Source organism: Euprymna scolopes, chromosome 38 (genome assembly GCF_053919585.1).
Source record: "Euprymna scolopes isolate OS-2025 chromosome 38, ASM5391958v1, whole genome shotgun sequence".
NCBI classification, from domain to species: Eukaryota; Metazoa; Mollusca; class Cephalopoda; order Sepiida; family Sepiolidae; genus Euprymna; species Euprymna scolopes.
This window is the reverse complement of record NC_136519.1, coordinates 54,461,902-54,474,855: the sequence shown is the minus strand read 5'-3', so window position 1 is coordinate 54,474,855 and position 12,954 is coordinate 54,461,902. Positions and strand designations below refer to the sequence as shown.

At 34.5% G+C, this 12,954-nt stretch overlaps 1 protein-coding gene across 14 annotated transcripts in view; it reads right to left on the bottom strand.

The window, feature by feature from the left end:
* The window catches only part of LOC145263147 (putative monocarboxylate transporter 5), a 643,731-nt gene that overhangs the window by 32,463 nt on the left and 598,314 nt on the right, over nucleotides 1–12,954 (bottom strand). Inside the window, exon 7 of one of the 14 annotated variants that reach the window (XM_080120136.1) lies at nucleotides 12,404–12,713. The exons of the other annotated variants lie outside the window; for them this stretch is intronic. Coding sequence (XP_079976262.1) covers nucleotides 12,655–12,713 — 59 coding nt within the window. The 3' untranslated portion in view covers nucleotides 12,404–12,654. Of the gene's footprint in view, nucleotides 1–12,403; nucleotides 12,714–12,954 lie in introns of those variants that run through there. 14 annotated transcript variants of the gene reach the window in all.

Genomic DNA, 12,954 nt, shown 5'->3' with positions numbered 1-12,954 from the left:
AGTTTTAGTCATTTAGAACTGCTTTAAAGCTTCACCGCTCACTCATTTTTTTATCAAATTTCAAACAATTATTGCAGTTTATAGATCACCTTCTCAGCTATATTATGAAAAAAAATTTTAAATTGTTTTTCTTTTATCTCTTAAGAACATGCATAAGCGTTTCTAAAGCTTATATAACGTTAACACTGTTCGATTCTCTCTTTTTAGGATAAGTGTCGCTTCACTTCTCATATTTCTACCTATACCCCCCCCCTGCACTTCATATAGTAGGTACGGACAAAATGAATGCCGATGCTCAAAATGTATAAACATTTTGACACCTCCCTTTACTTAAAAAATCACCAAAAATCAGGTAATTAACCAATTTTAATAAAATTTTCAGTATTTATCAAATGATGATCACGGAATATAATGAACTAATTATTTTTATTTAAATCCGAGTGGAAATGTATAATTTTGTTTAAACAAAAAAAATACCTTTACTAAAGTTATAGTTTTCAGTAGTAAATAAAAAACGCAAGAATTTATTTTTGCTTTTTTTTTTATATATAAATAAAGCATCTTAATTTGTAACAATAAAAATAAAATAATTTTTATAGGAACATTACAAAAAAGCCCCTAAATCCGTATTAATGAATTCTATATAACTTGAAAAAATAATAATTTCTCGAACTACCGATATTACCATTGAATTAAGCATTGCTTATTTAATATTTTCACAAAAAAAAAAATTATAATTCCAAAAAATATTTCTACTTTTTTTTTTAAATTACAGGTTTCACATAATTTTTATATGCAAGATTTTAATAATTTCCTTGCTTGCAAGAATGTGAAACTTTCGGCGTAACATATTTTTTATATAATATTCAACAATAATTAAGAAAAAAATTAATTTAAAAATAGGAATATAGAAAAATAATTAAATTAAAAAATGCAAAAATTAATACAAACGCTCAAAAAAGGAATGTACGGATGCGCGACTGGGGAAAAAAGAACTTCCTCCCTTTTAATTACATGACGTCATTTTCACAGTTTTTCGTCTGCCTGAAATTTTGGGTCTTCATAATTTTCGTATTTACAAAATTTTGTTTGTTGCGTTTTGCGAACGCCAGAATCACTCGGTTTATGGGCTAATTAATTTATGTTTTGTACAAACAAGGGTTTTTTTAAAAATTTTATTTAATTCAGTATCTTAGGACTTTACTAATTATCTTTGAAATTAGACCCAGAAAACTAATATTTATCTTTTAAAGGAGTTTTTACGATGAATTTATTCAACTTCAAAAGTTTGCTGAATTGGGTAGCTCGCCGTGAAAACATTTTCATAACTTTTTTTTTTTTTCATGTGTACAAATATATTTTTTTCCTTTTGGAAATTAAGTTTAGTTCTTAATCTTTCAAATACAATCAAAAAGTAGTCAGAAACTTAAAAAAAATTATGATAAATCGGCTTTCAAAATTAGGTCCCCCATTTTTGTCCGCACCTAGTTATGTTACCTGTGTATGTTACGTTTATGGGGGACAAAAAAATAAACTGAAATTAAACAAAGAACAAGTGAATTTACTGGAAGCCTGGGAAAATCATGGATTACAATAGAAAAATGCGAGCATGAAAAGTAAACATGGAAAAGAAAAGGACAAAATATTCTAATAAAAAAATATAATAAATTTATAACTTAAAATATTACAGCAATTCAATTTAACATTATATAATCAATTTTTAATGCTGCAATGTTTTAAGGTATAAATTTATCATATTTTTTATTAGAATATTTTGTCCTTTTCTTTTCCATGTTTAAGCTTAACCATATTACTTTTCATGCTCACATTTTTCTATTATAATATTCAATGGATAATTGGCTCTGTAATAATAAATACGAAATCTGCATGAATTAAAATATATTTGAAAGTATTTTACGACTAAGCAAAGCTAGGTGACCCTCTGCTAGTATAAAATAAAGATCTGAGATGAATATTACCAAGACTCACGTGATGAGTAGCAGAGTATACAATGTTGGGAAGCTCCAGAAAGAGAAAAGTTTGAGTGCTTAGTTTGTGGAAAAGGAATCAGGTGGTACTTGCAAGCATTGGATATACAAGAACTGCGATGGAATTACTGGTAGGTTAAAGATAACCAGTTTATGTGCAATAAGTTTAAGATAATAGAGATGCATGAAAACTTAGATATAGAGAAAATATATTTAGATGACGAGACTATTGAAATTGTCCGGAAACTTTGTTACATGGTCATACTATTGGAGCAGGTGCTAGTGTGATTGCAAGAGTTAAGAGTGAAAGAAGTTCATAGAACTGTTACCATTACTAACAAGCAAAGCGTTACCATTGTTGACCAAGCATGTGTCTATTTATCAGGCATGTGTGATATGTGGAAGTGAAACCTGGCAAGTGAGAGTTGAAGACATGCGTTGCATGGAGTGAAATGATATGATAATAATACAATGAACGTGTAATGTGAATCTTAAAGAAATGTTTATGCATGACGACTTCAGAGGAAGATTAAATCTGAACAGTATAGAGAGAACAAGAAGCTTTGATTGTATTGCTTTCTTTGTAATAATGGAGGAGAGTTTTTCGTCTAGTAGCTGCAGAACAGTTGAAATAGCAGGTCCAGTTCACTTGGGAAGCCTAATGATGGAACAAGAACAATCTATGTATTCATATTTTTATTTTTATTTCTTTGCAGACTGTTATCCTCATCTTCATTTTGGCCAACTAATCCTCTAGCCTTCGTCAGTAGCTTGTGGCGCAGTGGATAGAGGCGTTGAGTTTCTATGGTTCCAGGTGAGCATTGTTTGAAGATAGCGGTTTCAATCCTACCCAAAGCAGGCCAGAGGATTAGTTGCCCAAAAATATAACGAGAAAACAACAAGGCAGTAATTACTGAGGATACAGTAACAAGACTCAGCATTCCTATCCCGTCGAGGTTAAACATCTGAAGAAGGCCAGAGGATGAGTTTGCCGAAATGTGGTGAAACAACAACTATGAAGATAAGGATAACAGTCCACAAAAAAAATGAGTACACAAATTATGAAGCTTCATCTCAAAAGATCAAAAAAAAAAAAATATATATATATATATATATATATATATATATATATAAGAACAATCTACTTCCATGGATTAAATAAAAGGGTTAGATTAAGCATTCTGTGTAGATTCCTATGTTCAACAAGCTCCACCTGAATCAGGACAGAGATTATATCAACTAAAATGAGAGTATCACATTCAAGATGAGAACAAGATTTCGAATGATCCAAATATTATTTATAAGTCCAATTTTTGTTTTATTTTACTTCAGTCGAACTTCTAAGAAATCAAGGGGCCCATGAGCTGGAGCTAACACTTGACTTCTATATGAGATACATAGATATTTGAATGTTCCATTAAAGTTCTTTATATATCGGATTTATTGTGTTCACCCATGACATTTTTGGTTTCATTGTGTCAAAGTTTGTTTTTTATTTTTTTATTTTTAAATGTCATGAGATAATATTATGTTAAAATGAAGAAGAAAGAAATTAATTATCCGCCATGAGAAACTATTTGCTTTTAACAATTGAAAGAAAACAGTCGAAACTGTTATGTGTAAAGTGAAAACAAAACTGACTGCATGGAAGGCCGATGAAAAGGAAATTATATCGCATACCAAACAGGTACTTGCAAAAAAGAATAATTCTTTTGAAATTAATGAAAATTTGAACATAAAAGAGTTGACAATACAATAAAATTATAACAATGGAAAATTTAAAATAAATAATTTTATTGGCATAATTGTTTTGTAAACACTATAAGAAAATCTGAACTTATTGTGTCAAACATTTGATTATTTTGATTTGAATTTTAGGCATATTTTTTTTAGAGGTGACGAACTTTAAATTAACAACTCTCTTTTCTTTCATTACAGATTTGGCAACTATCGGTTGTTTTGAGTTCAGCTTGGTTTGGCAATTCGTCATAAAGAGATTGACACCCAAGCAGCATTTGCAAATTGCAAATGATACGATCAATTTACTGAGAGAGATTTTGATGAATGAATAATTTCATGAAATGGACGTGTTAATTGACCACCTTGTTTGTGTGATTTAATCCTATTAGATTAATTTCTTTGGAGATAAAAAATCCCATGTCTCTGCTGATAAACCAGACACAGTAAACTACTTGGAAAACAACAGCCTAATTTAATACAGTCTAATTAATAAAATACAGCCTAAATTAATGAGTAGAGTTTGTGAAAATTGGACCTCTAGATTATGCCATATATGAATGAGCAGCAGGGATCATATGCCCGAAATTATAGTTAAATTATAAATGCCGAAAATTAATCTTTGGAATAAACCACATATTTGTATAATAAAAATATTTTTCTGTGATCTGTTTTAATTTAAAGTTGGCCATATTTATAAAAAAAAAAAAAAAAACACCCTTTACATTCAGATTCTAAGCTTTTATGAAGAGTTATAGAGTGCATAATGAAAGTTGGGAAGCACCGATATGTGATATTATAAAAAAAACGAAGAGGACCTCCAAACGATAGCATTCACATCTTAAGTTTCTGCATATCAGCTGAGAATTAAAATGAGATTAAATTGTCTGCCAAGACCATCATTGTTGTCAGTCATCAGCTCATCACCCACTCATTTACTTCGAACTGCTTTCACCCAACTTTGAATCCAATCTGTTCAATCTAATCTGATCTCTTCAGTTTGCAAACTGGGGCAAAAACTGTCACAAACAACTCTGACTACTCAATATGAGTAATTTCAACTGGAAATCCTAAAATATCTGGTCTTTGTCTTAGAATGACTGATTAGCAGAAAATGACTTGCCCTTTCAGCCACTCCTAGCTGACTACTCATCAAAATTCTGACTGCCTATTTTGTGAATCATTTCCTCCCATTGTTCGGACTCTTGACTTAGGGGCTAAAGGCATTCATAATATTGCAGTAGCAAAAATGAGGAGTCCAAGAAAACCTATAGAGAGCTGTAGCCGTCATGATCAAGAAGAAATATAGGCTCACACATGGTTAAAAAAGTAAATAAAGTTTGTTACATAAAGAAAATAATGCTTAAAAGTATTCTATTTATAGAGAAATTGAGAACAATTATGAATAGAAAAGGAGCAAGCAGGTCCCCCTAAAGAGTTCTTGTGTCTATCTTAAATTCATATGTATCTCCTTCTGTCGTGATCACCACAGTGGAAGTGTCCCTGTGCATCACATGAATTGCGCTGACAACTCCTGTGGGAATTCCATAGGCTGCCAGAATTTCAATCATTTGGGTACAAGTGATGGAGTTGAAAGCCTTGTAGAAATCGATGAAAATTATAACAGCCTCCTTCTTGTGGTTTTTCAGTTCCTCAACAATTCGTCAGAGAGCAAGAATATTGAATGTGATTGATCATCCCTTATGGAACCCATTCTGGTTTGGACGCAAAACTTCATTAATGACAGGTCCAATTCTGTTAAGCAGACAGTAATTATAAATCTTAGTTGCAACTCCACTGGGAAAAATGAAATTCCTCTGTAGTTGTCCGTTTTGGAAAAATCACCTTTCTTTTGTATACATCCCATTCTTTTGAATGATTTCCATGGAATGTCTTGTTACAGAAAGATAGCAGATTCTTTCTCACTTTCGGCATTTTTCAAAATTCTGGTGGCAATCCATTAAGACCGGGTGCCTTTCCGTTGTTTAACAGTCAGACAGCAGTGTCTATTTAATCCTGAGTCAGATCACAACTTTTAATCTAAATAAAAAGATAAAAAATTTTCTCAATGGTTGGTAGATCTGTTTGAACAACAACATCGGCATTCAAAAGAATTTTGAAGTGATTTTCCCATGTTTTGAGTTGGTCATCACTTTCGATGAATATGGTACTCTTTGACTTTTTCCCAGATAATAATTTCACCAGATTCCAAGCATTCTTTATAGCAGAAGCAGTGGCTGGTGTTTCGAATGGGCACAAAATGTCATTAATACGTAAATCTTCATAGCGATAAAAAATTTTCCGAAGGTGTCTCTGAGCAGATTGAATGGGCTGAGTTGATGTACGAAGAGTCGCCTTACGTGCAGGTACAACTGGTTCAATGTCCACTGTTTTTGTAGGTCTCCGTGGTCTTGATGGGAGCATTTCATGGCCAACTGATGTTGCTGTTGAAACAAAAGATGTATAATCTTGTTGCTCTATGGGCAAGTTGTTGAAACGTGTGAAGATAGTGTCGTCAATTTGAGCAGCGAGGACGTTGTCACTCAAAAGCGCCTGCTAGAATAACTATTGTAGCAGCCGACACCCGCTACTAACAGACAGAGAATATTTCTCACAACTTTGAGATTTGAAATCCATTTCTCCCTGGCTTGTCCAATCACAAGCCAGCTCTCAGTCACGTGACTGAGTATATAAAAGGCGAAATCACAAACCTTTAATTCTCTTTGATCCTAACCCTGTCTGGGAGCAGACATCACCTGGGGCTGCTGCCCCAGGCAGGACGTGGGTACTACAAGCTAGCTATGTCTCTTTTCAAACTCCTATTTGTTTCCATGTGTGGAACCCAAACAAACATTCTTTATTACGCTAAAGAATGTACACCAATACAACTCACACCCACACACGACAACGCACTGAGTACAAAAGAAGCTTCTCTTCAAACTACTACTACTCGCTCCACGTGTCGTACGCAAATGAACATTCTTTGCCATGCTAAAGAACTGTCCTCGATGATACAACTCACGCACACTCATGGCAACATGTCAACACACTGAAGTCTTCGTCCTTTCTTTCTCTTTTGCCCCAGCTATAAATATGTGCGCGTATGAACACTGAACTATTCTCTTCTTCAACCAGCCGGCATGATATTAAATCCATCTTAAAACACATTGAACACTTTTCTCTCTTTTTTAATGAACTCTCTTACTAATACGTTTCTCTCTTCAACTACCAAAGCTACTAACGAAAATAACAAATAAAGTTTGTTTATTAAATGTTGAAATGAGATTCCTTTCGTTTTCTTCATTTTTAACTAAACTATATAATAACATTCTTTTCTATTCATAATGGTTCTCGATTATGCGCTTCACACATCAATCACCAGTAGTAATGGCCTTACTTTGAAACAATGCCATAGAAGTAGGCACCCTGCTATGGACTTGGGACTATGCTGACGACATTGTACTTCTTGAGAATTGTATTGAGGCTGCCCAGGATCTTCTGAAACAAGTTGAGAAGGCTTATCAAGATGTTGGGCTGTATCTCAATGCTCCAAAAACAAAGTACATACATCTAAATCGATTTTCTAACGCACCATTGCTTTCATCAGATGGATCAAAAATTGACTGTGTTGATGACTATAAATACTTGGGAGGCTATTCCAAAAGCGAACCTGATATGAATGTTGGGATTGTGCCAGCATGGAGTGCATTTCATTCGAGAAAGTATGGAAATCTCTAATCAACAAAGAAATCAAGACCAAGGTCTTCAAATCAGTATGCCCTGTATTTAAGAATTCAGATGATCGCTCATCCCCCTCTCAGTACAGGCCAATAAGTCTCCTGTGCGTCATGAGTAAGTTGCTAGAATCTGTATTAAATACAGAAGTAATCAAACATCTCAACAAAAATAACCTTCTTAGTGACACTCAATATGGTTTCCGTTCTGCTAGATCTACAGCAGATGTCCTTACAGTTATATCGCATAGGATTAGCAAATCTCTCGACGGTGGCAATCTTTCTAGGGCAATTGCTCTTGACATATCTAAAGCCTTTGATAGGGTATGGCATAAAGGTTTACTTCATAAGATCGCTAGCTATGGTATAGCTGGAAAAGTCTTCTCAATTATTAAATCATTTCTTTCTGATAGATTCATAAGAGTAGTAGTTGAGGGGCAAAAATCAGAAGCTCACAATATTAATGCCGGTGTCCCTCAGGGATCCATCCTGGGCCCAACTCTTTTCCTGATCTACATTAATGATCTTCCAAATCATATCCTTACATCATTTGTAGACATTTATGCTGACGACACTACCATTTATGGTACCACATCTAAGACAGTAAACGAGCAAGTTCTCTCCAATTCTCTCTCCTCTGATCTTGAGCACGTAGTACAATGGGGAAAGGAGTGGCTGGTTACTTTTAATGCATCTAAAACCAAGCTTCTCTCTTTACATCATCAACATTCTAATCCACATTTGTCATCAATTGAAATGAATGGCTCTCGTCTTCAGGAGGCCTCAAGTTTTGACAAGCTTCTGGGCTTGACCATTACTCCTGATCTTAAATGGAACACGTATATCAAATCTGTTGCCAAGGCCGCTGGAAAAATGGTGGGATCTTTCTATCGATCCAGTAGATATCTCACTGCTGATGCTATTCTCTATCTATATAAGAGCCAGGTACGTCCAAGGATGGAATACTGTTGCCACATCTGGGCAGGAGCTGCTAGAAAGAACTTGTCCTGCCTTGATAGAGTTCAAAATAGACTTCGTAGCCTCGTAGGAGATGTCCTTTTCTCCTCCTTGCAACCTCTATCTCACAGAAGAGATGTTGCGAGTTTGTCTCTGATGTATCGTTATTTTCATGGAAAGTGTTCAACTGAGCTTCAATCTATGGTCCCCCCTCGCCAAACTTTCACAAGAAACACTCGTCTAGCTGTAAACACTATCAATAATTTCCCCCACTCTTTATCTGTGCCTAAACCTAAACGTAGATTCCATGAACAAAGCTTCTTTCTTAGAACTGCACGCCTGTGGAATTGTCTTCCGTTTTCCTGCTTTCCGGCTGACTACAATATGGTTTTGTTCAAGTCTAAAGTAAATAAGTTCTTGATGAGCCGTTCCATATAAGTTATTAAATTTACCAAATTTTCATTACTAATGATTACTATATTGACCAACTTCTACTGTACACTCTTTAACCCTTATCCTTGAGTGGCCTCTGGGCCTTGATAATGTGGTGATGCCTTTGTAAAAAAAAAAAAAAAAAAAAAAAAAAAAAAAAAAAAAAAAAAGCCCGCATAGTCAATTCTTCTGTACGGCTCAGAATCAAGGACGCTAAGTGTATCCCGCTGAAAACATCTTGATAGTAAATATGCAAGAATGCTTCGACTAGCTTACAACATATCCTGGAAAAGTCACCCAACAAACAAGTCATTGTATGGTTCCTTATCTCGCGTTCCCAATATTGTGAGACAGAGACGTCTAACACTTGTCGGTCATATTAGTCGCCATGATGAACCAGCAGGAAAGCTCCTACTTTGAGCTCCAGACGCAAAAAGGAGAGTTGGACGTCCATGTGTAACACTGAAATGCATTATTGAAGAGGAAACTGGTCTGGCAGGAACTGAGATGGTTGCTGCTATGGCCGACCGAGAACTCTGGCAATCGGAATTTGTTCATGTTTCACCTGCGCCAACTGGTTTTGAATGAAATAACAACAACAACAACAACAACATTTATAGAGAGAAGAAAGGTAATATTTATTAACAATACTCTCAAAAAGACAGAATGTTTAAAGAGATAGAAAACATCATCACGTGATTGTGAAAGAGAAAGCTAGTATAGATCAGATCATAGGCATCAGAAGAACCCACCAGTGACGTCTCTGGGGCAATCCCTGAAGAAATAAAGGGTTGATCAAGAGAGATAAATAATAGGAGATCCACACTATGTAAGGCAGAACAACTGTACTTTTTTCCTAGATGAAATGCCAAGAAATTGTAGGAAAATCGTGGCTCACTTGACTAGTGTAAGTGTCATGTTGATTTGCTTAAGGAAAAAATAATATAAAAAGAAAGCTAAAATGGCGACGTTCCTTTTGTATTTGATGAGCGCAAACTCTAAGCAAATTAGATTATACAAGAGACATAAAAGAAACTGTAAAAGCAATGACCGGCGAGTTGAAAGTTGGAGTGTTATGCAAATGAACGTGTGTATTATCAAGATTATTGAAGCTGACTCAAAAAATTGTAGGCGGGACAGAACACCACTTTACAACTCCACTGAAATCAATTTTCAAACTAGAGGACTGTTGTTCATTCGTAACTTAAACTTGGTGGTCCAGTCAGACATGTACAAAATATGGTTGCATTGCAAAAACAGTTGTGAATTGTTTTGATATAACTTTATTTTTAGATAACCCCACCAATAAAAAATTTAGCTCCAATAATTGTGAAGCTTATCAAAATCATAATTCTTAATGATGAGATGACCACCAAAGGATTCTTGCACATTGAGATAAAGTTAAGGGTTTTCAAAATTTATTACAAAAATTGTGTGAAAAAGTCAAATATGGACTGAAGCTTTTTGTACCATTGGAATTTGGGATTTTTTTACTTTTTTTACAAAGGGGTTACCACATATCAAGGCCTGGAGGCCATTTGACGATAAGGGTTAATGTGTGTATTGGGACAGTAATGTAGTAATCGTTTGTGATGGAAATTTAGTATAATTAGATTATTTATGAAGATGGTTTGATAAGAACTTATTTATGTTGGACTTGAAGATGATGATATTGTAGTCAGCTGGAAAGCAGACCAGCAGAACAGAGTTTCATAGGTGGCAGTTCTCGGAGAGAAGCTTTGTTTATGGAATCCACGTTTAGGTTTAGGCACCAATAGAGAGTGGGGGGATTTATTGATAGTGATTTTGACTGGACAAGTGTTTTTTACAAAAGATTGGCGAGGGCGGACCATAGCCAAACACTTGCCATGAAAATAGTGATGGAGTAGAAACATGCCTGCAATGTCTCTTTTGTGGGAAAGAGGTTGCAGAGAAGGGCACCACCTACCAGATTATGAAGTCTATTTTTAGCTCTGTCAAGGCAGGATAGGATGCTCCGAGCAGCTCCTATCCAAGTGTGGCAACAATATGCCATCCTAGGATGTACTTAGCTTTTATACGCGTAGAGAATTGCATCAGCAATGAGATATCTACTGGAGCGGTGGAATGATCCAACCATTTTTCCAGTGACTTTGGCAATGGATTTGATGTATGTGCTCCATTTCAGATCAAGAGTGAAGGTCAGACCAAGAAGCTTGTCAAAACATGGAAGTTAACTATTTAGTATTCAAATCCTGATTAGGCTTCACGCTCACCTTATCATCTCTAAATTTTTTATCTGTGGAGTTATTTCAAAAGCTAATGTCCATAAAACCAATTTCCAGACAATTCCTGACATGATTATCACAGTCAAAATCAGGCAACGTAGAGAGAGAAGTGTGTCAGTTATTTCCATTTTTACATTTTGCAGGTGTGCTTAGATTTGAACAATAAAACAGAAACTGTTGGACGTTCATAAGTTAAACTTGGTGGAGAAGTCAAGTTTTATTTGTTTTAAATATGGTTGAATTGTGAATTTTAGTTATAATTCCATGAGTGGGATTCACAATCGGTTCAATGGGTCACAGGTCGTCTTATAATATCAAACTTATGAACAGTAATTTCATGATTATAAAAGAGTAATACTTGTATGAAATCTTACTAATTAATTCTCTTAACTTGAAAGCAGAAGGTAATTTTATTCTGTAACTCTCTCTTTTAACTTTTAAATATCATCTATAGACATTTTCATGTCATCCATGGCAAATAAATTTCAGTCTATGTCTGACTTGTCCATTAAATTTTTATCACTGTTTGTGAGAACACTTTGGTGATCGTTTCATCAGTAGGAGGTGTGCTTTACACTCACTGAACTTTAACACCTCCAAATTTTTATATTTGGACTTATTTTGAAGAAAATGTGTCTCAGAACAATCTCCAAACGTTTTCTAAACTAAAGAAGGCCATCACAGCTCATATCAGGGAAATGCCAAAGGAAGAGTGTAGCATTTCGTTTCGATCACTCTGTATAAATTATTATTATGAATATGCTAGTGACTGACAAGAACTTTGACCAGAGTTGAAGTAACAACTAAAGAACACGGATTTTAGAAGAAGGCGTTCATTGCATTTTAGTGTGTTGCCAGAGAAAAAGAAGCATTTATTTAATCCACTTTGGTACATTACTTTAATTTCAAACTTCATGCGTTTGAGACATTTAGTAGCGCATGGCCAAGTGGATACAAACGTTGGTTAATAAATATTTTAGACTCAATCCCTGATGAGGAAACTGAAGAAAAAATAAATTTACCGATACAGCATGATATGTAAAAAATAATCTTTTACGTTTTCACTTGAGAGTGATCATGAAATCAAATAAAGTCTGTTTATACATAATGTGTGCGGGTTGTTTACATGTGATCTCTTACTCTTAGCATTATTGCCTTTTTTTCATTGTCGCTTCAGGATCACTGATTCATGAGTGGCCATGTCATCTTATTGTTGTTGATCACCTCGTCTGTTTATTTATATGAATAAACTACTCATGCATGAAAAACACAAGAAGATTTTATTGAGAAGAATTTACTCATGGAGAGAGAGGCTAATGACTAATGCTTAACTTTCTATCAAATAAAAATGGTTGATGCTCAGACAGACAGAAGCATTGGTAATATTCAGCTTAGATTATTTCTACATCATTTGCGTGTCTGTTCGCTTGACGGAAAGATTTCCAAGTTCAACAAAATACACCTGAAGAAGGCCGGAGGTTAGATCGACCGAAACGTTGTGAAAATAACACTCAAGATGAGGACAGTAGTCTGAATATTTCAAATAATATGAAATTCATCTTGTGATAAAAGGAGGGTCCTCGTGTAAGTCCAAGAATCTGGACAAGAAAAAAAGTTTAAGAGTTTGTATGTGAACAATAAATGTTTGTAAGGAACAGGGAAAAATACATATAAGGAAACAGACATACCATAATTTCATCCATTTTACTTCAGTTGATTTTTTTTTTTGCTTTGAACTATTTTGAGGAAGATTAATTTTGGTTACATGTGTCGGAAATTTATCCATTTTCAGATAAATTTGATGAGAAACAAATTTGCTGCACACAAAATAAATGGATA